The 25,881-nt window shown below is 52.0% G+C and overlaps 2 protein-coding genes across 10 annotated transcripts in view; one reads left to right on the forward strand and one right to left on the reverse strand.

Annotated features, from left to right (window-relative positions):
• Positions 1-571: 571 nt before the first annotated feature.
• On the reverse strand, positions 572-9,531 carry SIRT6 (sirtuin 6). 4 transcript variants are annotated; one of them, XM_036459955.2, is made up of 8 exons: positions 9,392-9,531; positions 6,973-7,100; positions 4,857-5,039; positions 2,907-2,966; positions 2,381-2,476; positions 2,217-2,297; positions 1,577-1,700; positions 572-1,488 (listed from the first exon to the last, which is right to left on the reverse strand). In XM_036459955.2, exons 1-8 carry the CDS (start codon positions 9,455-9,457, stop codon positions 1,147-1,149), a joined length of 1,080 nt encoding a protein of 359 aa, XP_036315848.1. In that variant the 5' UTR covers positions 9,458-9,531; the 3' UTR covers positions 572-1,146. The 4 variants fall into 4 exon arrangements, with proteins under 4 accessions (XP_036315848.1, XP_036315850.1, XP_036315849.1 ...); XM_036459957.1 differs by lacking the exon at positions 9,392-9,531 and adding an exon at positions 8,225-8,240; XM_036459956.1 differs by lacking the exon at positions 9,392-9,531 and adding an exon at positions 7,962-7,983.
• A 3,799-nt stretch (positions 9,532-13,330) lies between these two features.
• ANKRD24 (ankyrin repeat domain 24) overlaps positions 13,331-25,881 on the forward strand; it is a 33,373-nt gene continuing 20,822 nt past the window's right edge. For 2 of the 6 annotated variants that reach the window (XM_045589073.1, XM_045589076.1), the window contains exons 1-5: positions 23,465-23,579; positions 24,385-24,471; positions 24,575-24,705; positions 24,785-24,873; positions 25,848-25,881. The exon at positions 25,848-25,881 is cut by the window's right edge and continues 31 nt beyond it. In XM_045589073.1, coding sequence (XP_045445029.1) covers positions 23,541-23,579; positions 24,385-24,471; positions 24,575-24,705; positions 24,785-24,873; positions 25,848-25,881 — 380 coding nt within the window. In that variant the 5' untranslated portion in view covers positions 23,465-23,540. Of the gene's footprint in view, positions 13,424-23,462; positions 23,580-23,720; positions 24,472-24,574; positions 24,706-24,784; positions 24,874-25,847 lie in introns of those variants that run through there. The other 4 variants (XM_045589074.1, XM_045589075.1, XM_045589077.1 and 1 more) reach the window with 4 other exon arrangements.

The following is a 25,881-nucleotide window of genomic DNA, read 5'->3' on the forward strand; positions in this document are numbered from 1 at the left end:
ATCTCCAGAAGGTGGGGCTGGACAAGCCTGGAATGGGGGAGTGAAGTGGGGAGACCCCAGGCATTCAGGCTAGAGAGGCAGCCGGTGAGGTGCCAAGAATGTCTTCAGCACCGCGGAGAGCGGCAGCTGATGGAGCGCGAGGTCCGGGAAGCCCTTCAAGGGCATCCGCCTTCGGAGGGACAGGCTGCCCACCCTGCTTTCTCCCATGGAGACTGAGGGATCGCGAGTGAAGGGACCTAAGGTTATAGCTGGGATGGGGTGGAACCCAGTTTCACCTGAGCTCTTAAGGGGTCACCCCAGCCCTGCCCCTTTGTGTAGGTGTCTGAGGGATGCAATCGCGACCAAAGGATCATTCCTTAAGTGGCTCACAGCCTCGTAGTGAGAGAAAATATTTAAAAACCATGCAAATAGATACAAATTACAAACTGAAAGTTTAAGGAGTGCCAGCAGCTGGTATTGCCCTTCTCTGGATTGCATGGAAGCCCAAGCTGACGACCTGGGGGAATCACACAGTCTTTCCCCAGGGCCTAGGACCTGGTGCTAGGTTGTGGGTGTTACACACAGACTCAGATGCAAGAAATTCTGCTTTTATTGCACTGAAGACTTTTCTGGAAGTGTGGAAGAGCCAGGTGGGCCCACTTTCTCCCTTCAGCCCAAAGGCAGTGAAATACTATTGTCTGTCCCACCGGAAGTTTGGCTCTTAAATGGAGGGTCTGCCCCTCTCCCTTCTGGAGGAACCGTGAAGGCCATTTGGGGGAGGCGGGGGTTGGGGGTGTGAAGGCCCAGGGAGCAGAGGGAGTTAATTTCTGTTTAGGCTGGAAACTGAGGGCCACATTTCCCCAAAAAAACATCCTGAGTCGTGGGCTGGAGCAGAGAAGAAGGTACCTGTGGTGTCAGCTGGAAGGTCAGGGTCCAGGGCAGGGTTGCTCCTCTCCAGGCCCCTGCCAGAAGCCCCTGGAGCTAAAGGAAGCCCCAATGGAGGGCAGGATTGCCCCCGGGCCTGCAGCACAGCTCTCACTGCCCTGAGATCTCCTGCCCCAGGACAGAGGCAAGTAACAAAGTGAGACCGGTAAGAAAAAACAAACCGGTAAGAAAAAAACAAACCCGCGGTTTCTATAAAAAGCCCCGCCCTCCCAGGCCCCCTGGTCAGCTGGGAGGCATCTCGGTCTTCACCCTTTTAGGGGTCCTGCGGGCGCCAGGACTGTCCAGCTGCTCCCTCTTGGGGCTGACGGGCCCGGAACCATTGTGCTGGGCGGGGGTTTCGGTTGTGGTCTCCTGCTTGGGGCTGGCTGGCGCTGGACCGTTGAAGTGGGTGGGGGACTCCTCCTTGGGTTCCAACTTAGGGGCGGGGGGGCGGGGCAAGGGCGTCAGCGCCCTCTCCACCACGCGGGGGCCGTCCCAGGTGGGGATCTCCAGGCCCAGGTGTTTCATGAGCCGGGTCATGACCTCGTCTACGTAGCCGTGGATGCGCAGGTCGGCCTGGCGGTCCTGCTGGGGCAAGGCCGAGTGAGGCGGACGCAGAGGGCTCATCGGGTCCTGGGGTGGGGGGAAGGTCAGGGGTGGGCTCAACACATACGTGCTTGGTGGGCTGAAGATTGACGATGACCAGCCTGCCTCCACGTCGCTTGGTGGCCAGCGGCAGGTTCCCGCTGGGCCGGATTTGGAGGGAGGTGCCTAGTGTGACAGACAGGTCCGCGATCCTGGGGCCGGGAGGCGGGGTTAGGCTGAGCCTCTCTATAAGGGTTTCTGCAGCCCTTCTCCTGCCTCACCCAATGCACCCTGGGAGGCCAAGCTTCCCTGAATCCTGCCCCTGAGGCTGCCCTTCCACTGTTGCAGAGGGGAGTTGTTGATGTGGGCGGGACCTTCCACACCTGGGCTCCTGAGTTGAATCCTGGCTGGGTAGCACTGGACAGAGGAGTCACCTTGCTAAAGTCTGTTTCCTTGCCTGCAAAATGGGCCCCGGGTAGAACCCCCTGGGCTGTGGTGAGTACCTTGTCTGTGAAGCCCCTGGCCCAGGGTCAGGTCTGCAAGGGGGCTAGTGCCTAGCTGCTGCCATTATTAGGGGAAACCAGTGCCCAAATAGGGTTCAAGCTGCCTCCTCTAGGAAGGCTCTCCTGACTCCACCTCTGAGCTGGAGTCCTTGCCCTGTGCTGAAGCTGGTTGTGCTTTTGCCCCCCTCCCTGCCTGCTCCACCCTGGGCTCATTTGGGGTCTGACCTGCTGGCTTCATCAGCAAGAGTGAGGTCCCGTTCGGGCAGAGCATCCTCCCAGTCCAGGATGGTGTCTCTCAGCTCCCCCCTGCGATGGTGAGGGTTAGGGGCAGTCAGTGTGGAGACCTGCCGCCTCCCCGGGAACCCAGGGCATGGACAGGGGTCACTCACCTGCAGGCCCGCAGGCCCCTTGCCTTGGCCATGGTGCAGAGCCGGCCAGTGGCTTTGAGGCCCATGCTGCCCACCACAGCGTCCCGGACATATCGCCTACGTAGGAGGAGAAGAGAGGGTGGTGGGGCTTGGTCAGGCCCACCACCTCCCACCTTATGTCCCCACCCCTGGTTCTTCATTTTGGGGGACTCTTGTTCTCTCAGGGAAGCAGGGGCTACGTGACTAGAATCTAAGCACAGGGAAACATCCAGCATGCCCAGGGGAGGACATACATTTCTGTTGTTTTAAGCCACTTGGTTTGTGATTACTTGTGGCAGCCACAGGAAATGGATATCCCTCCCCAGGAGAAAGATGTGCCTTGCTGCCCCTCACTCCCAGGGTCACACCCCAGCCCTGTCCCCCATCCTGGGTCTCTTGGTCTCAGATTTAACTCCTAAGGTCCTGTTGCAGAGCCCAACCTGGGAAGTGACAAAAGGCGGGCCTGGGTCACCATGCCTGGCCTGCCCCCCGCCCTTGTGACACTCACGTCTTACACTTGACACATTCTTCTACAAACATGTTCCCATGCAGCTCTGCCAGCTTGTCCCTGTGGGAGGAGAAGAGGTTTGGTGGTGCCGTGAGCTCCCTGAATCCTGAGGCTGTGGGTCTGGTGCCAAGTCCTCCTCCTCCGGGAAGCCTTACCAAACCCTCATGCACAGGATCCGTGAACTCCCTCTTTCTGGTTCCTCCAGGTGTGCAACCCTGGGCAGCTGGCCCAGCCTCCTGGAGCCCAAGGATTCATTAACCCACAGCTGACCCCACCTCCATTCGTGGGCAGCCCACTCTGTTAACAAAATCCACCAATAAACATGGTGGAACCTTCCAACGTCACCAGGTCTGAAGGATGGGGATTCTAATCCCCAGACTGCAAAGGAAGAAACTGAGTGACAGGTGGCTTTGGACATGTGCTTTGACGCAGAGGAATATGAAATCAACTCCTGGCACTGTTGACTTCCTGCTGTGTGACCTTGGACAGGTCACTTAACCTCTCTGTGCCTGAATCCCCATCTGTGAAATAGGATGACAGGGTCCAACTCTTAGGATGTTTGAGGGAACAATTATTAGGCCTCGAAGGCTCTTTCCCATGACTCCCTCTGTCCCCTCCTCCATGTCCCTACTCAAATGGAACAGCCATCCCGACCTCCCTGTTAAAAGCTGCAACTCCCCACACACTCCTGCCTGCACGGCCCTCTCTTTTCTTCTATGGCAACGATCACTGTCGGACATTGAATTTAACATGCTTATTTGTCTGTTTGCTGCCTGTTTCCTTCCCGCTATAGCGTAAGCCAGGAGGGCAGGGCTTTCTGTCTGGTACACTATGTCCTGCCTCTAGAACTGTGCACGGCAGGCAGTAGGTGCTCAATAGTTGTTGAATGTGGCCCATTTTGCTCCTACCTGTACCCAGTGGTGCTGGGGGATTGGTGTCCCCCAGTGTCACTGAGAAGTGAGCAGTGGGTTCGGGGGGTGGCCTGGGTGGAGGCAGGGGAGCTGACTGAAAATCCATCAGTCAGGAAATTGAAGGCATTGAAATCCCCAAATACACCCCTGTCCCCTCCCCTCAGCGGCTCCCCTCCATCTCTGGGTGGCTCTGTCACATCCACTTACACACTCCAGCTCAACGTGACCAGGTGTAGGGACCTGGATTTGTGTGTTCTCGTAGAAGCCCTAACCACCTGTGCCCCAGGAATGTATTTGCTATATGGTGAGAAACCGTTTGCTTTCATTTCTAGAAACGTCTGCACGTGCCCCAAGCCACCTACCTAGTGAATTACTTTGCTTGGATAAGAAGGTGCCCAGCAGTTCCAGCCCAAATAGGGCCCCAGGGTTTTGACATGTTGAAATGAACTTGGAGACATTTCTAGGTCAGAAGAGCTGTCTGACTCCTGGAGAAGTTTTATTGCAGTGCTGGTGGCCTGGAGTTAGTTCTCGGGCCCATTTCCAAAGCGCAGAGGACGGCTGCCTCATCCTCCTTTGCAAGCAGAGACACGGCCCTTCCCCGCCCCCTTGCCTGTGGAGGGTCTGGCTACTTGTATGAACTAACTGGGCTCTCACTGTCCCCAAAGGTAAGATCAGGGAAAGTGGGGAGGGAGGGCGACACACTTGGTATTAAGGAATCGACCTTTCTGCCCGAAACCCGTGTTCACATTCAGAATAAAGACGGATATGAAAATGCAACTGCAAATCCTAGACCCTGCCCACCCTCCTCCCCACCTCAGGGGAGATTCTGCAGCCACCCTGGGACCTGAAAAGGGGACCCAGTTCTCGAGATGCGCCCAGGAAGCACTGAGGAGGATAGCTCCGGCTGGAGAAATCCCATTAAGCGGCAAGTGCTTTCCCCGCGGCCTTGCTGAACTGCCACATCGCCCTCTCAGGAGAGGGGCTGCCATCGGCCTCGTTCTGCAGATAAGGAGCCCGCAGTGCAGGGGCGCGGGCTTACCTGGGAAAGCCGGAGCGCACGTGCAGCCCGTCCACGTTCTGGCTGACCAGGAAGCGGAGAAGGCCCACGCGCTCCAGCTGCACCAGCGCCATGTGGGTCCGTGTGGGCCGCGCGCTCTCGAAGGTGGTGTCGAACTTGGGAGCCAGGCCCCGCTCCTCCATCGTCCAGACGCCATGGGGGCCTCTGAGGGTGGCACGTGGGGAAGAGATGCAGACAAAAAGTTTAGGGATCAGAGAAAGTGGGGGATATAAAAAGAGACAGACAGCCTGGCCGGGGCTCAGTGGTTGAGCATCAACCCAAGAACTAGATGACGATTTGATAGTCGGGCACATGCCTGGATTGTGGGCTCCATCCCCAGTAGGGGCTGTACAAGAGGCAGCCAGTCAATGATTCTCTCTCATCATTGATGTTGCTATCTGTTTCTCTCTCCTCCTTCCTCTCTCTGAAATCATTTATTTTATTTTATTTTTTATTTTTTATAAAGAGAGAGACAGACAGCCCTGGCTGGGTAGCTTAGCTGGTTGAAGCATCTTCCCATACACCAAATGGTTGTAGGTTCGACTCCCGGTCAGGGCACTTACCTAGGTTGTGGTTTCAATCCCCATTCAGTGAGCATATGGAGGCAACTGATCAATGTTTCTCTCTCTCTCTCTAAAAATCAATGAAAACATATCCTCTAGCCCTAACTGGCTTGGCTCAGTGGCTAGAGCGTTGGCCTGCAGACTCAAGGATCCCAGGTTTGATTCAGGTCAAGGGCATATACCTTGGCTGCGGGCACATACCCAGTAGGGAGTGTGCAGGAGGCAGCTGATTGATGTTTCTCTCTCATCGATGTTTCTGGCTCTCTATCCCTCTCCTTTCCTCTCTGTAAAAAATCAATAAAATATATTAAAACAAACAAACAAAAAATATATCCTCCAGTGAGGATTTTTTTAAAAAAAGACAGAGAATTTAAAATAAACAGAGAAAGACAAAGAGAGAGAATGAGATAGTCAAAGGGAGAAAAGGGGAGATGAGAGGAAGAGGAGGAGGAAGAGAGAATAGTGTGCACCAAGGGCAAAAATTATTTAATTCAACCAACATTTACTGCTGCTGCAGAGCCTGGCCCTGTGTTGGGCGATGCTGGGGACCTAGGGGTACCAGGCCCTGCCCAAGGAGTCCTTGATCTTGTCAGGGGAGACACTGGTGGACACAGACCCTTCAGCCCTGTGGGCGGGGCTGGCCCGGTGGAGGCAGAGAGGGCTCCGTGTGAGGACTATGAGGAGGAGGCTGAGCTGTCTCTTAAACTGTAAGAGGGCAGGGCAGGGCAGTTGGGGCAGAAGGGTAAGCAAAGCCCTGGGGTGCTGGCAACAGCCTATGAGTATGGGGAAATGCACGTGATCTGGGCGCTACAATGGGAGCGGGAGTTGAAGAGATAACCTAGGGCTGGGCCGGGAAGGTCTTGGAACTCTCCTGTGTAGCCATGGGGAGCCATGGCAGGAGTGGGGGGGTTCATGCCTTAGAATTCTAACATTCCTCCAAGGAATCTGCTCCTCTTCTCCCCGAGGCCCGAGAGGACTTGGAAAATAGTACAAATGCAATAGGCCTGCCCTTTGGGATAGGGTTGCAAACTCAGCAACTCCTGGAGCAACTCGGGGGCCACCAGGTTGAGAACCTTGCTTTTCGGCTACAAAATTCTTGTCACACAGGTTTCCTGAAGTACAGGCTGGTTTATCAGATTTCACACCCTCAGCCATGGGAGAGGAAACTGAGGTCCAAAGGGTTAAGCCACTTGCCCGGTACCAGGTCTGACAGAGAAATACTTCCAAGTGTGGAGCTATTGTCCCTGATGTGACTCTCCCTGCTTTCTAGGGTAATAGTACCGATGTTGAGCTCTGCACAGTGAGCCCAGCATCCCTTGCGGTGAGGAATGGACAGTGAAATGTTGGGTGTGATTTAAAGGGACAAGTCTGAAGGGAGGGGTCTTTCCCATCCCAAACACCCAGGGAATGCAGGATCAGGACTCGGCGAGGGGGGAGGCACAGGCTGGATTGCGGTGCCTGGGGATCTGTGGCTCACAGGGAAGCCCTCCGCAGCTGGCAGGTCCTGCCTTGACTTCCCCTCCTCGCCTACACACCTGAAGTCAGGGATGCCGGAGGCGGTGCTGATGCCAGCGCCCGTGTGGAACACCACATTGGAGGACTGCCAAACCAGCTTCGCCAGCTCCCACACCTTCCGCTCCAACTCCTCAGGGGGGTCGAAGATCTGTTGTGTGAGGGAGCAAAGGGCAGTGACGGGATCAAAACGTGTCCCACAGCTGCAGGGCCACTAGCCACAGACTGAGCTGCCCCTGCTTTGACGAGAGTGAATCCGAAAAGGCAGTTTGTCATCATGTCCCTCCCCTGCCCACAGCCCTCCAGGGCTCCCACTTCCTCAGGCAAAAGCCCAAGTCCTCCCTTCGGCCTACGGTCTAAAACACTTTTCCTGGACTCCCTCACCTCCTTTAGGTCTTGGTTCAGAAGACGCCTCATTTACACACTTAGGTTCACAGTGGCATTACTTACAACAGCCAAAACACAGAAGCAAGCCAAGTATCCGTTGATGAATGAGTGGGTAAACATAATTCTGACACACGCTACAATGGGAATGGACCTTGGGGACATTGTTTTTGAGTGAAAGAAGCCAGACACAAAAGGACAAACACTGCCCTAGCTGTTTTGCTCAGTGGTTAGAGCGTCAGCCACAGACTGAAGGGTCTCAGGTTGGATCCCCATTAAAGGCTCGTACCTCGGTTGTAAGCTCGGTCCCCAGCCCCAGTCAGGGGGGCACCTGCAGGAGGCAAACAATCTATGTGTCTCTCTCACATCGATGTTTCTCTCTCTGTCTCTCCCCCTCCCTTTCATGGTCTCTAAAAATCAATGGGAAGAAAAATCCTCAGGTGAGGTTAACACACAAAAAGGACAGCCCTAGCCATTTTGGCTCAGTGGATAGAGCCAGCATCACCAACTCGTGATCCTCAGACCACTGGTGGTCCGTGAGGTCCAAAAGGTTGGTGGTGACCGTTGGATAGAGCGTCCGTCTGCGAATCAAAGAGTCCCGGGTTGGATTCCAATCAAGGGCATGCACCTCGGTTGCAGGCTCCTCCCTGGCCAAGACTCATGCAGGAGGCAACCAATTGATGTGTTTCTCTCACATCGATGTTTCTGTCTTTCCCTTTCTCTTCCAATCTCTCTAAAAATCAATGGAAAAATATCCTCAAGTGTCGGGGGGTGGAGGGGTAATGGAGGGATAAGAACACATCTGTAGCTGAAACCGGTTTGGCTCAATGGATAGAGCATCGGCTTGGGGACTGAAAGGTCCCGGGTTCAATTCCGGTCAAGGGCATGTACCTTGGTTGCAGGCACATCCCCAGTAGGGGGTGTGCAAGAGGCAGCTGATCGATGACTCTCTCTCATCATGTTTCTAACTCTCTATCTCTCTCCCTTCTTCTCTGTACAAAATCAATAAAATATATTTAAAAAAAAACACACATATGTAATACCTTTATCAATAAAGAAAAAAATCTTTTAAAAAATATCCTCGGGTGAGGATTAAAAGGAAACAAAAGGACAAATACTGTGTGATTCCAACTTATGAAGTTCCTAAGGGAATCAAATCAATAGGAACAGGAAGTAGATAATGGGTGCCAGGGGTTGGGGGTTAAGGGTTTCATGAGGTCAGAGGTTCAGTTTGGGAAGATGACGGAGTTCTGGACATGTATGGTGGGTATGGCTGTGCAACATGAATATACTTAATGCCCCTGACTGTAAGTATACATTAAGATGACAAATGGTATGAAAGGTGTACTTCACAATAGAAAACACTGGGGGGGGAAAAGCCACCTCAAGGATGCCTCCCGGCCCCTGGCTTCCATGCCGTCCCCTCTGAGAGCTCCTTACATGCATGTCTGTCTCAGAACGGACTGAGTAGCTTTTAGGGATGAGGGCAATCCAAACACACACAGTCACACCCAGTGTGCAGAAGGGGAGACTCCTCTTCAGAACGTAAGTGACAAGCCCAAGGTCTCAGTATGTGGAGGGGACTTCTCTCGGAGTCGCTAGAGGGGTCTTCCTGACACATACTTACATCCATCCAGGGCTCCTGCCCAGCTCAAAACCTGTTTCCATCACCCACACGATAAAGTCAACTTCCCAGGCTGGCATTTAGGGGCTGTCCTAGCCGGACTCTGGCTTAATCTGTTCCCCAAGTGCGTTTATCTCTCCCCCCGCCCCGCCTCTGTCCCTGCAGAACCTCCGCCGAGTACTACACCCCGGGCCACTCCATCAGAACCTCAGGACTCGCCCCGCGCGCCCTTCCCTGTGTACCAGCCCCCCGACCCCGGCTGGGCCTCTTCGCGCGCTGGGGGGCGTCACTTCCCACCCCCTCCTTAGTGGGAAGTTCCTCCCATTGTCTAGCTCCGGTGCCTCCAGATAGTCCCAATGCCCTGCTGCCGCCCGGCCCCACCCGGCCCGCAGCCATGGAAGGGGCGGCCTGCTGGGACCCCCGGCCACGCTCACCTCCGGGAGGCCGCACTTGCCCTTATCAGCGTACGGCGATAGCCCCGCCGCGTAATTCACCGACATTCTCGCCCCCCAAACGGGAACAATAAAGTTTCCCTTGTTGAGGCCACTTCCGCCGGAAGTCGGGAGGGACGCGGAAGAGGCGGAGCTACCAGGCCGCGCCCCCAGGCGCATGCGCCTCTCGCTGACGCCGCGGGCGCCATTTTGACTGCTGGTAAAAGGGGCCGACTCCCTTCTACCCGCCCGCGCGGGGCGGGAGAGGGCCTGTGGGCCCGCGGGCCCCGGGCCGGCCGCCCACGTGAGTGTTCTCCAGCCATCTCTGGTACGAGGGACACAGCCATCTCCCCTTGTTATAAACTAGTAAACTGGTGCTCCCCCTCCACCCCCCACCCCTGTGAGGGTGCGGTCACCGAGAAGGGACCCAGGACTCGGACTTCCAGTCCAAGGAGCTTTCCATTGCACATTGCAGAAGTTTATAAGTTCCAAGTGAAGGGTACCTGAGGCGGGGGCCTCACCAGAGAGAACTTCGGGTGACACTCTCCGTTATCTGACTGTTACTCAGGTGGATGATGGTCCCTCAGCAGGACTGGCCCCCTGGGCACCCAGAGGCTGGAGAAGGTGGCCTTTAGGATTCATTTCAGAAGCACGTGCTGAGCGGCTCCCTCTGGAGCCTGCACACGCCTTGCTTCCCCATTTCTTTCTCAGTCGTGCTTCTCACCCCCCTCTCCTCTTAGGTTCTAAGGGTCCCAGAGACTTGCAACCAGGGGAGCACTGGGCAGCAGGAGCTCCTCCCAGGCTTACCCTGAACCTGTCTCTAAGACCCCCTTTTCTCTGACTTTTCAGTGAGCCAACAGCAGCTCTGCCTCCACTCACTCCTGTTCCTGTGACTTACTTCTCGGGGAGCCAACAGCAGCCCCACCGTGGCTCCATTCTTCCCAAAACAAGAAGTCCCCTCGCCTCCCCCACCCCCTGTACTCCCTCCATTCCCAGGCTCTCTGCTCTTGCTTCTTCTATGCTAAGCCCTTGCTTGTTTCACAGTCCCCAGCTTTAATAAATGTGCTCTCAAAAGAAACAAACCAAAAACTCCACACGTGTTGAGCACCTACTCCTATGTGCTAAGGAGACACTGGAGGACAGAAGTGGCGCCTATGGCTAGTGTTGGATACAAACCAGTGCCTGGGCAATGGTGACAGTGTGACTGAGGTGCCAGGAGGGCACCAGGCAATTCAGAAACTTAGAGGAGGCACCTGACCCAGCCCAGGAGGCATCCAGAAAGCCTTCCTGGGGGAGGGGATGTCACAGCAAAGATCTGAAGAGTGAGTAGAGTGAGAGGGGGAGAAAGATCAAGTTGGGGGGTGACATGGGGCACAGGCAGAGTGCTCCTAGCAGAGGAAACAGTAAGTGCCAAGGCTGGGGGAAGAAGAAGAGAGTAGCTCATTCCAGAAGCTGAACTAGGTCCAGTGATGATAGGGAAGAACATCAGTGTCTTCCCACTAGATCCCGCTGGCCAACAGGCAGCCCCGCTGCCAACCTGCCTCCTCCCTCGGCTCATCCCCGGCCCCCTGGGGCTGCTGCCGCCTGCTCAGAGCTGATCGGGTGTCAGAGCAGAGTGCACAGTGTTGCTGGTGCTAGCTGGTGGCCCAGCAGGGAGTGGGTAACCGGAGCCAGCCGTGAACACAGTGGCCTGGTGCTGGAGTCCCTGGAACTGCAGGAGGTAGGAGAGGAGGGAGAGAAGGGAGGCCTGGGATGGGGGCTCCCCTTAGGACCTCAGGTTCCTTGCCCCCAAGCCCTAGCGTGTGGGAGGAAGGAGGCACCGGTATATATCCCACTCGGAGGGGCCACACAGAGGGATTCCCCAGGCACCCTGGCAAACACGCACTTGTGCGTGCATGCGCCTCCCACTTCTCAGCCTTAGTCTGTCTGGGGTGTGTACCCTCTCCTTTCCTGGTACTTAGGGTCCTGCCTGGCCTTCAGGCCCTGCTTACAGATCATTGCCTCTTCCGGGAAGCAGCTCCCTAGATGAGGGCACTTCCCCCTCCCCCAAGCAGGTGGCAATACTTGGTCTGGGCCTTTCCTCGCCCTCTCTGGGCCTCAGTGTTCCCACCCATCAAACAGGAGTTAACTGGGGCTGAACATATAGTCTCCCACGGAACTGCTGCCCTTATTTCAGGTTTTAAAAAATCCCACAAAAAAAAGAAGATTGTGGTGTTAGAGATTCCCACCTCTTCAACCTGTGGACTCCTCTTGTGGGTGTCTTATTACGCTCTCCTCTCGGTGTGATTGAGTCCTTTAGACAGGGGTAAAGAAAAAGGGTGGGTGGGTGGTGAGCAAAGGGGTACATTGAGTGAATGGAGTAAACTGAAGAGATGAATGAATGGATGCGCAGTAGAAGGATGAGTGGGTGAATGGGTTTATGGAAGGGTGGATGGATGATAAGTTGATAAGTCAGTGTAGGGTGGATGACCGATGGATGAATGAGTAGATGGGTGGGTGGGTTTTGGACGTTTAGGTGAGTGCATACATGGGTGGGTAGATAGGTGGATGGGGAGTGGGTGATGGATGGAGAATGAAGCATGGTGGAAGGGTGCTGAAGTGAAGGACCATGAGGAGGTGAGTTGGGCGGGTGAGTTGGTGGGGGATATACAGGTCCTGAGGTAGGAAGATGGATTTAAGGGTAAGTTAGGGGTTGGGGCGGGGGAGAAGGATGGGTTGGAGAAGGCATGGTCAGGTGGGCAGGTGAAAGACACACCTTCACAGAAATCCCAGTCAGACATGGGGAGGGATCCTGAGCCCCACATCTAGCGAAACAACCCTGAAGGTATACCTGTCTGACCTGCCTATTCCTGCACATGCATGGAACACAGAACAGGCCAAGCTGCACAGGCATGCATGCACACACATGCCTCAGGCTTGTGTGTGCATATACATGCACATAACCATCGACCCAGACCTCCTCCCCCTTGGGTGACTTTCCTCCATGCTTTCACTCATGCGGGAGCCAGGCTGGTAAAAAGGGACTTAGCTGCAAGGATGTTCTCTCTGACTGTCCAAGAAACGTGCCTCCATGCTAAGAACCTCAGCTCTGGGCCTGGTCCCCAAAGAGCCCCTAACTATTCAGGATGATAGAATCAGCCCAGGCACTTTGAGCTGATGGAGCCAGGGCTGGGGTAGAAGGTGCCCAGGCAGGGCTGAAGGAACCAGATTTGGTGAGTTAGAGCTCTCCTACTGGTGAGAGGCACAGCTGATCCATCAGAACATAGGATTTAAAAAACAAAAAAGAACATGGGATTTTGAAACTGGGCTGCACAGGATGAATTAGGAGTTCACCAGAGAAGGAATAAAGAAAGGCATTTTATTTTTTAATATGTTTTTTTTATTGATTTTTAGAGAGGGGAAGGGAGAGGGTTAGAGAGAATCATCGATGAGAGAGAACATCAATCAGCTGCCTCCTGCCCGCCCCCTATTGGGGATCGAGCTGACAACTCAGATATGTGCCCTGACAGGGAATCGAACCTTTGACCTCTTAGTTCCTGGGTCGATGCTCAACGGCTGAGCCATATACCAGCCAGGCAAGAAAGGCATTTTAGGTAGAAATAACTGCACAGTCAAAAGCTTGGGTACCAGAAAAACCCCTGATCTTCTTGGGCCACAGGAAATACCGATGAAGTGCATTTTTGAGCCCCTACTGTTTGCTGACCCAACGCTACAGACCACACTGAAAACTAACCATGAGTTGGTCAAGAGGGGTATCTTCTTTATTTTAAGGGTGAGAGATGTGAAACTGAGATGTGAGACGTGACCAGCTGAAGGACACACAGTGGTCAGGAGATGGGGCATGCCTGTGTCCTGCTCAAGGGGCCAGGGTGGCCCGGGGGAGGACGTGGTCCTTCTGAGGAGGGGAAGGCTGCAGACCTCCCTGCTCGCCAAGACCGATCCCTGAGCCCTGTTCTTTCCCAGGTGGCCTGGGTTGAGGAGAAGCATTGTACGCTGGCCATGAAGACTCTCCGGGCTCGATTTAAGAAGACAGAGGTAAGTCTGAGGCCCTGAGATGCATGCCATCCCCCAACCTCAGGAGGCTGTCCCCAAAGCCTGGCTGAAGATCCACTGGGCCTTCGGGCCATGATCCCCTGCCCATCAGGTTCTTTTGGCAGCTTCCACGGGACCAGGGTCCTCCCTGTTCAAAACTCTCCCATCGTTCCTCACCTCCCACACGCTCCAGCTTACCCCTTTAGCTCCTCTCTACTGCCCCCTGCTGTCATGATGTCCTCTCTGTCTCCTGTTCCAGCTTTCCAGCCACCGCGCCTTTGCCTAAGCTGCTCCTCCGCCTGGAATGCCCTCCCCCAGAACTGTTGCCTACCAAACCCTTCCCATCCCTCCCAGTTTGACTCCAGTAACACTTCTTCCAGAAGATCTCTGTTCTCCCCAGCTACAGTGACCACTTGATTTTCCGGGGCCTCACTTTCTTGGGGACCTGGATCTCTCTCTCTTTTTTTTTTTTAATAGGCAATTTAAAAAATATTTTTCATATGTCAGAGCAACTTCACAGTCAAGGAATTTAATTGATTAAAAAATACAATTCAGCTGAAACCGATTTGGCTCAATGGATAGAGCATCGGTCCGAGGACTGAAATGTCCCAGGTTCGATTCAGGACAAGGGCATGTACATTGGTTGCGGGCACATCCTCGTTAGGGGGTGTGCAGGAGGCAGCTGGTCAATGTTTCTCTCTCATCGATGTTTCTAGCTCTCTATCCTTCTCTCTTATTCTCTGTAAAAAATCAAATATATATATATATATATATATATATATATATATATATATTTTTTTTTTTTAATACAATTCAGCCCAGCAGGTGTGGTTCAATTGGTTAAGTGTCGTCCTGTGCACTGAAAGGTTGCTGGTTTGATTCCAGGTCAAGGCACATACCTGGGTGGCGGGTTTGATGTCTGCCTCTGTCTCTCTCCTTCCCTCACACGCCCTCTCTCTCTCTTCCTCTCCTTTCCTCCCTCTCCCTCTTTCTCATTTCTTCTAAGCATGTACTCAGATGAGTATTAAAAACAACAATGCTGTCATTATCTACATATTGTTACTGTCACATATTAGGTGCTTTTTCAAGTCACATTTAATTGTCAGTATTTTACATGATAAGCTACCAACTACCCTTGGGGGAAAAATTATTGAACTTATTAGGTGACATTGGTTAATAAAATTACATAAGTTTTAGGTGTACAATTCTATAATCATTTGTATATTGTATTGTGTGTTCACCAGATCTCTTGCTTTTGACTATTCAGCAAACATTTGCATCAGGCACTGTTTTGGCATAGAACAAACAGCAGTGAATAGGGCAGACAGAAATCTCTGTCGTCAGGTGCTAACAGCCGGGTCGGGGAGATGAATATGAAACAAGATAAATGAGTGGAAAGGCGCATTTTGTGCCATTGAGAGAAAGAAAGCAAGGAAAGGGGATTGGAGTGTCTAGGGTAGGGGTGTCGAACTCAATCAGAGAAGGGGCCAAAATCTAAAATCCAGCCTAAATCGTGGGCCGAATGGTTTACTGAACAGTCATAAACTGTCATTGTGATGGAAACGCAGCAGAGTGCAGTGATGACAGCGCGGTGTGGGCCACATTGCAAGGCCTGGCGGGACGGATTTGGCCCGCGGGCCTTGTGTTTGACACATGTGGTCTAGGGAGACGGTTGTGATTTTAAACTCGTCAGCTAATTGAAACTGAGCTGTGTAGGATGAATAGGTTGCAATTTTATTTTTATTTTTAAAGTGGTTTTTTTTTTGAGAGAGGAACATTGATTTGTTCCACTTATTTATGCATGCATTGGTTGATTCTTTTTAAAAAATTTTTAATTAAATGATTATATGTGTACATATCTTACCATTCCCCCCCCCCCCATACATGCCCTTCTTGGTATATGTGCCCTGACCAATGAATCTGCAAACTTGGCATATTGGGACAATGCCCTAACCAACTCAGCTATCGGCCAGGGCTAGGTTGCACTTTTAAACCAGTTGTCAGCAAAAGAATTCCATTGATTTTTTTTTTTTTAGAGAGAGAGAGTGGAAGGAGTGAGAGAGACACACAAAGAGAAAAACAGATTGGTTGCTTCCTGCATGCGCTCCAGCCAGGGCCGGGACAGAGCCTGCAATGGAGGTGTGTGCCCTTGCCCAGAATCTAACCCAGGACCCTTCAGACCTCAGGCTGATGCTCTAGCCACTGAGCCAAACCAGCTAAGGCTTGAAACTATTATATCTTGGACTGTGTACCTCCAGAGGGAAATGTTCCTTCTTCTGTCATCCCAACTCCCTCCTGCCCCCCAGTCCCTGCCAATGCGGGGCCAGTTCAGGGCAGATTAAGAGGCCTAAGTGAGGCTTTGCATCTGGAGTCAGAGTGCCCCTTAGCCAGGCTTATAGCACGAAGGAGCCAGGTCCAGAGAGGTGACCTGCCCTCTCCCAGTCAGAGCACACAAAGCAAAGTGGCAACAGAAGGCTCAAACACACACATGCCTGACTTTCCACCGAGTGACAAGGCCTTCTACCGGCCGGCTTAGCCCAGAGCAATCAGGGGGGCTACCTGGAGGGGGCGGCGCCGGGGAGGAACCTGAAAGAACAGGGAAGATTTAGACAAGTGAAGACAGACAGACAGACAGGAGGGGGCTGGGGACCAGTGTGCGCAAAGGTCAGAGGTTAGACCGGGCCTGGCTGACTTAGGGACGTACGGGATTGTAAGCAGGTTCTCTGGCTGGAGCAGAGAACATAGGGGGGAGCTAAGGCAGAGAGGCCAGCAGGGGAGCTCTGGAGAGCCAGAAAGCGGGCAGGGCCACAGGCCTGGCTTTAAAGTCCGGGCCCTGGGTTAGAGTCCTGTCCCGGACAGGCGGGTGGCTTTGATTTGTTGCCACCCATTCTGTGGCCTCCCTCAGTTTTTTCAAATCATTTCGTTTTATTGATTGGTTTTAACATTGCTTTTCATTTTTAATTTAATTTCATTCATTTTTAATTGAATGTCATTGAATTCATTTTTTAAAAAATATATTTTATTGATTTTTTACAGAGAGGAAGGGAGAGAGGCAGAGAGCCAGAAACATCGATGAGAGAGAAACATCGACCAGCTGCCTCCTGCACACCCCCCACCGGGGATGTGCCCGCAGCCAATGTACACGCCCTTGACCGGAATCGAACCCGGGACCCTTCAGTCCGCAGACCGACGCTCTACCACTGAGCCAAACCGGTTTCGGCGAATTCATTTTTATCTCATTTTATTTTTATTTATTTGTATTCAGATACTATAAATACTTTACCATGTATTTTTCTCATGTGAATGCATTTAATTCTCTTAATGAAATGGTAGCTTTTGTTATCCCCATTTTATATATGAGGAATGGAGGCCCAGAATGGTTAAGGAATTTGCCCAAGGTCACACAGTTTGGAATTGAGACATCAGACTGCCTTCTCCCAGGGCTGTGTTGCTGTGAACATGATCTTGGCTTTTTTTTTTTTTTTTTTTTGGGGGGGGGGGGGGGGTGGTGGTGGTGGTGGTGGTGGTGGTGGTGACCAGTGCATTGATTGAAAAGAAAAGAAGCGAGAGAGAAATAGAGAAAAAAATAATAAATGTCTCATTGACCTACAAAACATGATATAAGCTCAGTTTCACTTACTGTGGAATCACCCCAAATTTTCACCTCCAGTTTGGAACCGATTTCTAACTTGAATTTTTCACATTAGCCCCAAGAATTTCTGAGAAGTTGTAGCCAGTAGTAAACCAAACAAATAACTTTAATTTCAAAAGCAGAATTATATTGAAATAAAATCTTTCACAAAGTTTTGTGCAGCTAAATAAAGAAGACTCCTAATTCAGGGCATGGGTGTGTTTGATAGCGTGTGGCACAAAGTCAGCGGGAGAGAACGGGGACTGGAGGGCATTAAAAATGTCCCATTGGGTAGGAGGTCTCTGGGTGTCTGGGGTTTGGAATAGTGTTTGCTCTGAGCAGGGAGGCGCCTGGGTTGGGCTGGGGGAACTGGAGCTGTGGCAGCAGCTGGGAGGCCTGGGGGAGTAGCTTGTCCTCCATTCTCCCCCCTCTCCCTCCCCAACACACACACTCGGCATCTGCCATCCCTCCCTCCGCCCGGCTCCAGTTTCTCAGCGGCAGCAGGAGTCAGGTTCAGCTTTTGTTCAGCTCCCCGAGGGAAGAAAGCAAACACCCGTGACTGCAGAGATCCCACCTCACGTCTCTGCGGACCTTTTATTCCTATCTTCTGGGCACACATGGTGCAGCCCTCACACCTTTACTCCAGTCCTTCTCTGCCGCCTCCCGCTCCATTCCGCCTCCTCAACTACCAGCCTTTTCCTCAAGGCCCCAGCAGGCGGCAATACTTGGTCTGGGCCCGTCCTCGCCCTCTCTGGGCCCAGTGTTCCCACCCATCAAATTGGAGTTAACTGGGATGGAGCCTATAGTCTCCCACGAACCTGCTGCCCTTATTTCAGGTTTTGAAAAATCCCACAAGAAAGAAGATTGAGGTGTTAGGGATTCGTAGACTCCCAATGCCTCACTGCTTCCCAGAAAACCAATCTCTTTCTTTCTCTCATATTTATTCCACAAACATTTATTAAGCACTTACTGTGTGGCAAGCCCTATTTAGGTGTTTGCTTGGTTTAATGTTCTGTTCTCACTGTCCTGAAATTATTATTATTATTATTATTTAAACATAGTCATATTTTTCTTTTAGTGTGTGTGTGTTATTGATTTCATAGAGGAAGGGAGAAGGAGAGATGCAAACATCAAGGATGAGAGAGAATTTTGATTGGCTGTCTCCTGTACACCCCCTAATGGGGATTGAGCCATAACCCGGCATGTACCCTTGACTAGAATTGAACCTGGGATCCTTCAGTCTGTAGGCCAACACTATCCTCTGAGCCAAACCAGCTGGGGCTATTTTTTTCTCTTTTATTTTTCCTTCCATCACCATTTATCCCTCTTATACCTTCCCCCACCTCCAGCCACCCCTTATCTTGAAAAACATTTTAAATATATTTTTATTGGTCTCAGAGAGAAGGGAGAGGGAGAGGGAGAGAGAGAATCATTGATTGGCTGCTTCCTGCACACCCCTTACTGGGGATTAAGCTGGCGACCTGGGCATGTGCCCTGACCAGGAATTGAACCATGACTTCCTTGTTCATAGGTCAATGCTCAACCACTGAGCTACACAGGCCTGGCTTACCTTGACATTTTTTGTTGTTATTGTTAATCCTTACCCGAGGATATTTTTTGTTGTTGTTGATTTTAAGAGAGAGTAGAAAGGAGGAGGAGAGATTGAGAGAAACATCGTTGTGAGAGAGACACATTGATTTATTGCTTCCTACACACACCCCAACTAGCACCAGGGACCAACTCTCAACTAAAATATGTGCCCCTGACCAGGAAATCAAACCTGAGACCCTTTTTTTTTTTTTTTTTTTTTTTTTAAATAAGTTTTTATTGTTCATATTATTACAAATGTTCCTTTCCCCCCCACACACACACCATTGCTCTCCTCCACCAGGTTCCCACCCCGCCCTCTGCCCTTTCCCCTCTCCCCATTGTCCTCATCCATAGGTGCACAGTTTATGTTCAGTCTCTTCCCACGCCCCCCTCTCCCCTTTTCCCCAAGAATCATCAGTTCACTCCCCTTCCATACCTCTGATTCTATTATATTCAACAGTTAATATTGTTCATCAGATTTTTTTAATTTCCTTGGTTTTTATATTCACTTGTTGATAGTTATGTATTTGTTGTTCATAATTTTTATCTTTGTTTACTTTCTCTTCTGAAAGAACCTCCTTCAGCAATTCATATAATTCTGGTTTGGTGGTGATGAACTCCTTTAGCTTTTTTTTATTAGTGAAGCTCTTTATCTGGCCTTCGATTCTGAGTGATAGCTTTGCTGGGTAGATTATTTTTGGCTGTAGGTTCTTGCTATTCATCACCTTGAATATTTCTTGCCATTCCCTTCTGGCCTGCATGGTTTCTGTTGAGAAGTCAGCTGACAATCGTATAGGTGCTCCTTTGTAGGTTACTACCTTCTTTGCTCTTGCTTCTTTTAATATTCTCTCTTTGTCTTTTGCTCTTGGAATTTAATAATGATGTGTCTCGGTGTGGTCCTCTTTGGATTCCTTTTGTTTGGAGTTCTGTGCGCTTCCTGGACTTGTAAGTCTAATTCTTTCACCAGGTAGGGGAAGTTTTCTGTCACTATTTCTTTCAGTATGTTTTTGATATCTTGCTCTCTCTCATCTTCTGGGACCCCCATAATTCTGATGTTGGTTCGCTTGAAGTTGTCCCAGAGGTTTCTTACATTATCTTCAATTTTCTGGATTCTCTTGCCTTCTAGCTTCTGTGGAGGAGTGTCTTCTGGGTCTTTATGTTCCAAATCTTTGACTTGATTCTTGCGATCTTCCCTTCTGTTTTTAGGACTCAGTAAAATATTTTTTATTTCAGACAATGTATTCTTTATTTCTTGTTGATCCCTTATCATTTCTTGTTGACTCCTTATTAATTCTAGTTGATCTCTTTTCATATCCTCATAGGCCTTATCCATCTTTTCTAGGAAATTCTTGAAAAACCTTATAAGCGTAGATTTGAACTCTATATCCAGACGCTTTTTGTCCTCCATTTCTTTCGTTTGTGATCTATTTTGTTGTCGCATTTCGCAGTTACTGATGGGACGCGGTTTCAGGGTGGAGCCTGCAGCTTTGGCTTTCGTCAGCCCCGCCCTATGCGGGTCCTTCAGTGCTCGCTGCCAGCGCCTCTGAGAGAAAGGTGCCCTTGATTTTCGCCTGTTGCCAAACAGTCTATGCTCTCCCCTAATGAGCCCGGTATTGGGGTTCAGTTCAGTTGGAAGTGGAGTTGGAGGTGGCGTTCAGAGCAGTCTGGAGCCCCAGTCTCCCTCTCGTCAGGGCAATCTCGCGGCACAACCGACTGTCCCTTCTCTGCGCGCCGTGTGCGCGCCTCCGGGACCTCCTTTCGCCTCTCCCCGGGGTTCCGCCTTACAGCCCGGCTCCCTATGGCAGAGCCTGAGTCCCCGGGGTCTGGCCCAGAACCGGGTTCAGAGCAGTTGGGGGCCCAGCACAGTCGGAGCTTTTCTCTCCTTTCCGCTCGGGAACGCCCGCCAGGCACTCGGCCTCCCTCCTCTCTGGCTCCGTCCTCTCCGCGCGCCGCGTCTCCGTACCTTGGGCTTTTCCAGCTCCTCCAAGCCTCCTTCTGGTTTTCTCCTTGCTTCTCGCTGTAGAATTTCCAGTCAGTCAACCTTCCTGTAGTTCTGGGCAATGTCCGTTTTATATTTTAGTTGTATTTTATTGAAATTGTTGTGTGCGGCTGCGGCTAGGTGTTCACCTGGGCGCAGCCATCTTGGATCCTCCTCAAACCTGAGACCCTTCTGTGGACTGATGCTCTAACCACTAAACAAAACCAGCTGGGCTTACCTTGAAATTCTTAATAATTTTTAAAAATATATATATTTTATTGATTTTTTTTTACAGAGAGGAAGGGAGAGGGATAGAGTTAGAAACATCGATGAGAGAGAAACATTGATCAGCTGCCTCCTGCACACCTCCTACTGGGGATGTGCCCACAACCAAGGTACATGCCCTTGACCGGAATCGAACCCGGGACCTTTCAGTCACAGGTTATTGCTCTATGCACTGACCCAAACCAGCTAGGGAAAAATTCTTAATAATTTTTTTTAACAAGGGAACCCCGAATTTTCCTTTTGCACTGGGCCCTGCAAAATCTATCCCCAGTTCCTGCTAGGAATACAGCGTAACCAAGATGGACTGAAACCCCTGCCCGTGTGGAAATGACTTTCTCAGGGAGAGGCCACGGAGAAACAGAAGGGAAGAAACAAAAGCACACATGTTCTCAGAAAGGTACACAGGATGACATCCGATGGGGACAGAGCAATGAAGGAGAAATAAGCCCTTCGAAAGGGTGGTCAGAGCAGGCTGTCTGAGGGGTGGCTTCCAGCGCGGACAGTAGTAAAGGGGTCAGCCATGTAGACAGAGCAGAGGGATGGCGCCGGAGACGAGGCTGCGCGTGTGGCGGCGGCAGACGGGTCAGACCAGCGGAGATAATGTAAGGGGCGGTGAGCTCAGGCACCTGACAAGGGGCGAGGCTGTTTAGAAAGGGGTGGGCACATTTTTCCCGTTAAGGGCCAGACAGTAAATATTTTTGGCTTCTTGGGCCCTCAGACCTCAATTCTGCCATTGCAGCTTGGGAGCAGCCATGGCCATCTTTAATAGATGGGCATGGCTCTGTCCCAATAAAACTTTATTTATGGACACTGAAATGTAAAATTCACATGATTTTCACGTGTCATGAAAGATTATTCTTTTTAACCCCCCCCCCCCCAATGATTTTACACTTATCAGTGTCAAACCCATTCTGAGCCCTTGAGCCTGACAAACCAGGCAGGGGTGGGATTTGGCTGAGGATCGTCACTGTTTGCAGATCCTCCAACACAGGACCTCCCGGGCCTCTGAGCAGCCTGTCTTTTATGCAAGTAAGATCGCTGGATTGCATGTAACGTTATTATATTTAAAATCATCTTACTTGAAATATTAAAAAAATAGAAATTATAGCCGAAGCCTGTTTGGCTCAGTGGTAGAGGGTCGGTCTGCAGACTGAAAGGTCCCGGGTTCGATTCCGGTCAAGGGCATGTACATTGGTTGTGGGCACATCCCCAATAGGGGGGGTGCAAGAGGCAGCTGGTTGATGTTTCTTTCTCATCGACATTTCTAGCTCCTCTATCTCTCTCCCTTCCTCTCTGTAAAAAAAATAAATAAATAAAATAAAAATAAAAAAATAAAAAAATAAAAATAAAATAAAATAATAGAAATTATAAAAAAGAAAGACACCTGGGGAAAATAAAGATCGCGGGAGGCTTTGGAGCAGGAGAGAGAGAGAGGGGGGCTGGTACAGGTTTTAGGAAGCCGGAGACAAGCAAAGGATCCGGGTGAAGGCTGCAAGTCCAAACGGAACCCGTGGTGTTGGGGCTGGGCCACCAGCGGGAAGGGGTGGACCAGGACGTGGTTTACATCCGGGGGCGGGCTGGTCGATGGGGGTGCAGTGAGAGGGGTCGGATGATGCCGAAGCTTGGCTTGAGCCCCTGGGGGACAGCAGTGCCCATGGCTCACGCGGGGGCCTCCAGGAGGACGGGCCAAGGGCAGTTGGAAATGTGAGGCCTGAGCCAGGAGATCCATTTCAGTCTCCTCTCTGGACAAGCCAGCCCCTTGGAGTTAGAGCCAAAGGCTGTGTCTTCTCTGTCTTTCAGGGATTTAACTAAGCAGCTACTATGTCCTACATCCCCAGGATTCAGCATTAGAATGCACACAGGTCCGACCACACCTTTTTTTGATGAGTGAATCCACATTTATGGCACATTTACTATCTGCCGTGCACTGTGCTGAGTGTTTCGCATGTAGCATCTCATGTGGTCCTCCAATAACCCTCTGCGGTAGCTACTGTTTATTATGGAACCCATTTCCCAGATGAGGAAAGTAAAGTCCAAGGCAGGTAAGTATCTTAGTAAAGTCACATGATACATGTGGCTGTGCAGGGAGTGAGGCCCTGGATTCAAATTCAGGTTTGTCAAAGTGCAGATCCCCACTGGTGGTTGAGTGAATGAATGAGGCAATGAATGAATGAGGCAGTGAATGAATGAGGCAGCGAATGAATGAGTGAATGAATGATGGTGAGTGAATGCATGAATTGATGGGTGAGCCGGGATGTCAGGGTGGCAGTGGAAGGCTCTGCTGTCCAGGGCTCAGGCCGAGTCTCCTGCCAGCCCCAGCCGGCTTCAAGGAGGTGGAGACCACACAGTAGGCAGCTCCTGGGAGATACAGTGGGCAGCCTGCAGGGAGCCAAGCCCCTTGGCTACAGCTCCTCAGGGCGAGCCGGTCAGGTCACCCCTCCCTGCCCGCTCCTCCCCCACTGCTCAGCTCCCTCCCTGGACCCCTCCCCCCCCCAGTAAGAGAGGACACCAGGAGGAGGGCAAGCCAGCGGGTAAATGTGGAGGAGGGAGCGGTGTGGGTTTGGCACCGCACTGGGCCAGGTCGCGGAGCTCTGGCAGTGCGTGCCCCTCCCTCCGGGCCTCTGGCCGAGGATGCCATGAAGCAGCTGTGTCTGTGCGCCGCCACCTCCTTTGCGGTAGGCCAGGGGCGGGGCCTGGAGCAGGGCCTGGGTCCTAACTCTTCCCCCGCCCCGCCCGCCCCGCCCCCTGATCACCGGCGGATCACACAGGGGCCTAGACCCCCACCGCCAGGCCCCAGGCCGGGGAAGGATGAGCTGGGAGGGGCAGAGGGGGGGGTGGATGAGGCTTTTGGGGAGACAGATGGGGACTTTGAGGACAGAGGGCTTTTGAAGGGACAGTTTCAGAGAACAGTGTTGGATGGGGTCATTTGGGGAGATAATTTGGATGCTATTTGGGGGGAACATTTTTGGAAAAAGACTGACATTTGGAGGACAGTTTCAGAGGACATTTGAGAGATTTTGTGGAGGATATTTTTGGGACAGATGATGGGGTCATTTGGGGGGACAGTTTTAGAAAACACAGCAAGAACTTTGGGGAGACATTTTAGAATGCATTTCAGTTTTGGGGAACAGATCTCGGAGGACATTTGGGTGACATTTGTGGTATTTCAGGGGTAGTGGTAGAAGGATAAATGGCAAAGGATGGTTACAAGGAACATTTAAAGGGACATTTTAGGGGTTCCTGAGGGAAAGCTGTGGGGAGCAGTTTGATAGGGTGATGTTGGGAAGATGGCTGTTCACTAAGGGACTGGTGTCTAGGCATGGGGGGCATGTGGGGAAAGATGTTGGGGGCTTAGTGGGAGGATGCTGACACGGGGTATTGGGTGAACCAGTGGGGTGATGGGCCCAGGGACAGAGGCTGGGAGGCACTGGCTTGGAGGACCCTGCCTCAGACTCCCACCAAGACCACCTCCCCCCACAGCTGCGGCTCAGTCCCACCGACCTTGGCTCCTGCCCTCCCTGTGGTCCCTGTCCCATCCCGAAGCCGGCAGCCAGAGTCAGGCGCCAGGCAAGTGCCCAGGGGCGGGCGGTGAGAGCCCAGGGCCCCTACCAGGGGAAGGGGGAGAGGGCGGTGGCTGCCCAGCCCCATGGTCCTCTGGGCGTGCCCACAGAGCCAGGACTGGGGCAAAAGCGACGAGCGGCTGCTGCAGGCTGTGGAGAACAATGATGCCGCACGGGTGGCCTCCCTCATCGTCCGCAAGGGCCTGGTGCCCACGAAGCTGGACCCCGAGGGCAAGTCCGCGTGAGTGCCCATGCCCAGGGGGGGTATGATGGCTGAGGGGTGGCCGCCCTGCTGCTTACCCCTCACCTCTGACCTCCAGATTCCACCTGGCAGCTATGAGGGGTGCAGCTAGCTGTCTGGAGGTGATGCTGGCACACGGCGCCAACGTCATGAGCACAGACGGGGCAGGTACCGCCCACCAGGCCCGGGGGCGGGGGAGAGGAGGAACTCAGACCAGGTGCCCAACTTGGGGGTCCAGCCCGGCCCTGCCTCATGTCCTTGATGTCTTGCTGAATAGGGGGAGGGGTTCCCTTTAGTGTCCACAGAGAGTCACGGGGACATGCCAGGCTACCAGTGCCCAAGGACAGGGACCATGGCTATCTCCAAGCAAGGTGAGTTAATTTGTAGATGAGGAGCAGCTGGGACTCAGGTAGTGGTTGAATCAGAGGAAGTAGTTGGGATGGAGGAAGTATATGAGCTTGAGATGTAGCCGAGGGCATGAGAATAATAAGTAAATTTGGAGGGAGTACCTGAGTATGTGGAGCAGCTGGGGTTTATAGGTAGCTGGAGCTCTGGAAATAGCTGGAACAAAAGGAAATTCTGAGTTTATGACTTAACTAGGGACCTGGGGGAAAAACTGATATATACTTCACAGCCAAAAGGAGTAGTTGGGGCTCAGGGAGTAACTATACATGGAGCATAGTCATGTCTGAAGCTTCCAGCAACAGGCATTGTGCCAGGATGTATAGAGTAACAGTAGATTTGCAGAGTATCAAGACAGGGACATAGCTGGCACATGTGATAACAAAGGTGTATGGATTTGTTAGGATATACAGAACAACTGTGGATTCTGAGGGGCATAGAGGGTGCTTCAGTGTGGCTGAGCATGTAGAGTGGCTAGGGATATGGGAAGTAGCTGGGGCACTAGGGCTTGAGGAGTGGGTGGGTGTGGGGTATAACGAAGATGAGATTGTCTGAGACATAGACTAGTCAGGGCTTGGCAAGTCTGACCTCAGGGAGTAGCATGGTTTTGAGAAATACCTGCATTTGGAGACTTGATAGATACAGGGAAACTGAGTCATCACAAATACTTGACACAGTTTGGGGAGCAGTCAGAGCTCCTTGCGTATCTGGAGCCCTAGTAAACCCTCTCTTCCTTTCAGGTTACAATGCCCTCCACCTGGCTGCCAAATATGG

This window comes from Pipistrellus kuhlii, unplaced genomic scaffold, assembly GCF_014108245.1.
Source record: "Pipistrellus kuhlii isolate mPipKuh1 unplaced genomic scaffold, mPipKuh1.p scaffold_m20_p_30, whole genome shotgun sequence".
NCBI classification, from domain to species: Eukaryota; Metazoa; Chordata; class Mammalia; order Chiroptera; family Vespertilionidae; genus Pipistrellus; species Pipistrellus kuhlii.

What these genes read in the sequence shown, in the direction of transcription:
- SIRT6 (XM_036459955.2), bottom strand. Translation starts at nt 9,457, where the DNA reads ATGTCGGTGAATTACGCGGCGGGGCTATCGCCGTACGCTGATAAGGGC. An exon ending in GCAAGTGCGGCCTCCCGGAG is followed by an intron (nt 7,101 to 9,391) that starts GTGAGCGTGGCC and finishes CTCACACAACAG; the next exon opens with ATCTTCGACCCCCCTGAGGA. An exon ending in GAATGTGTCAAGTGTAAGAC is followed by an intron (nt 2,477 to 2,906) that starts GTGAGTGTCACA and finishes CCTCCTACGTAG; the next exon opens with GCGATATGTCCGGGACGCTG.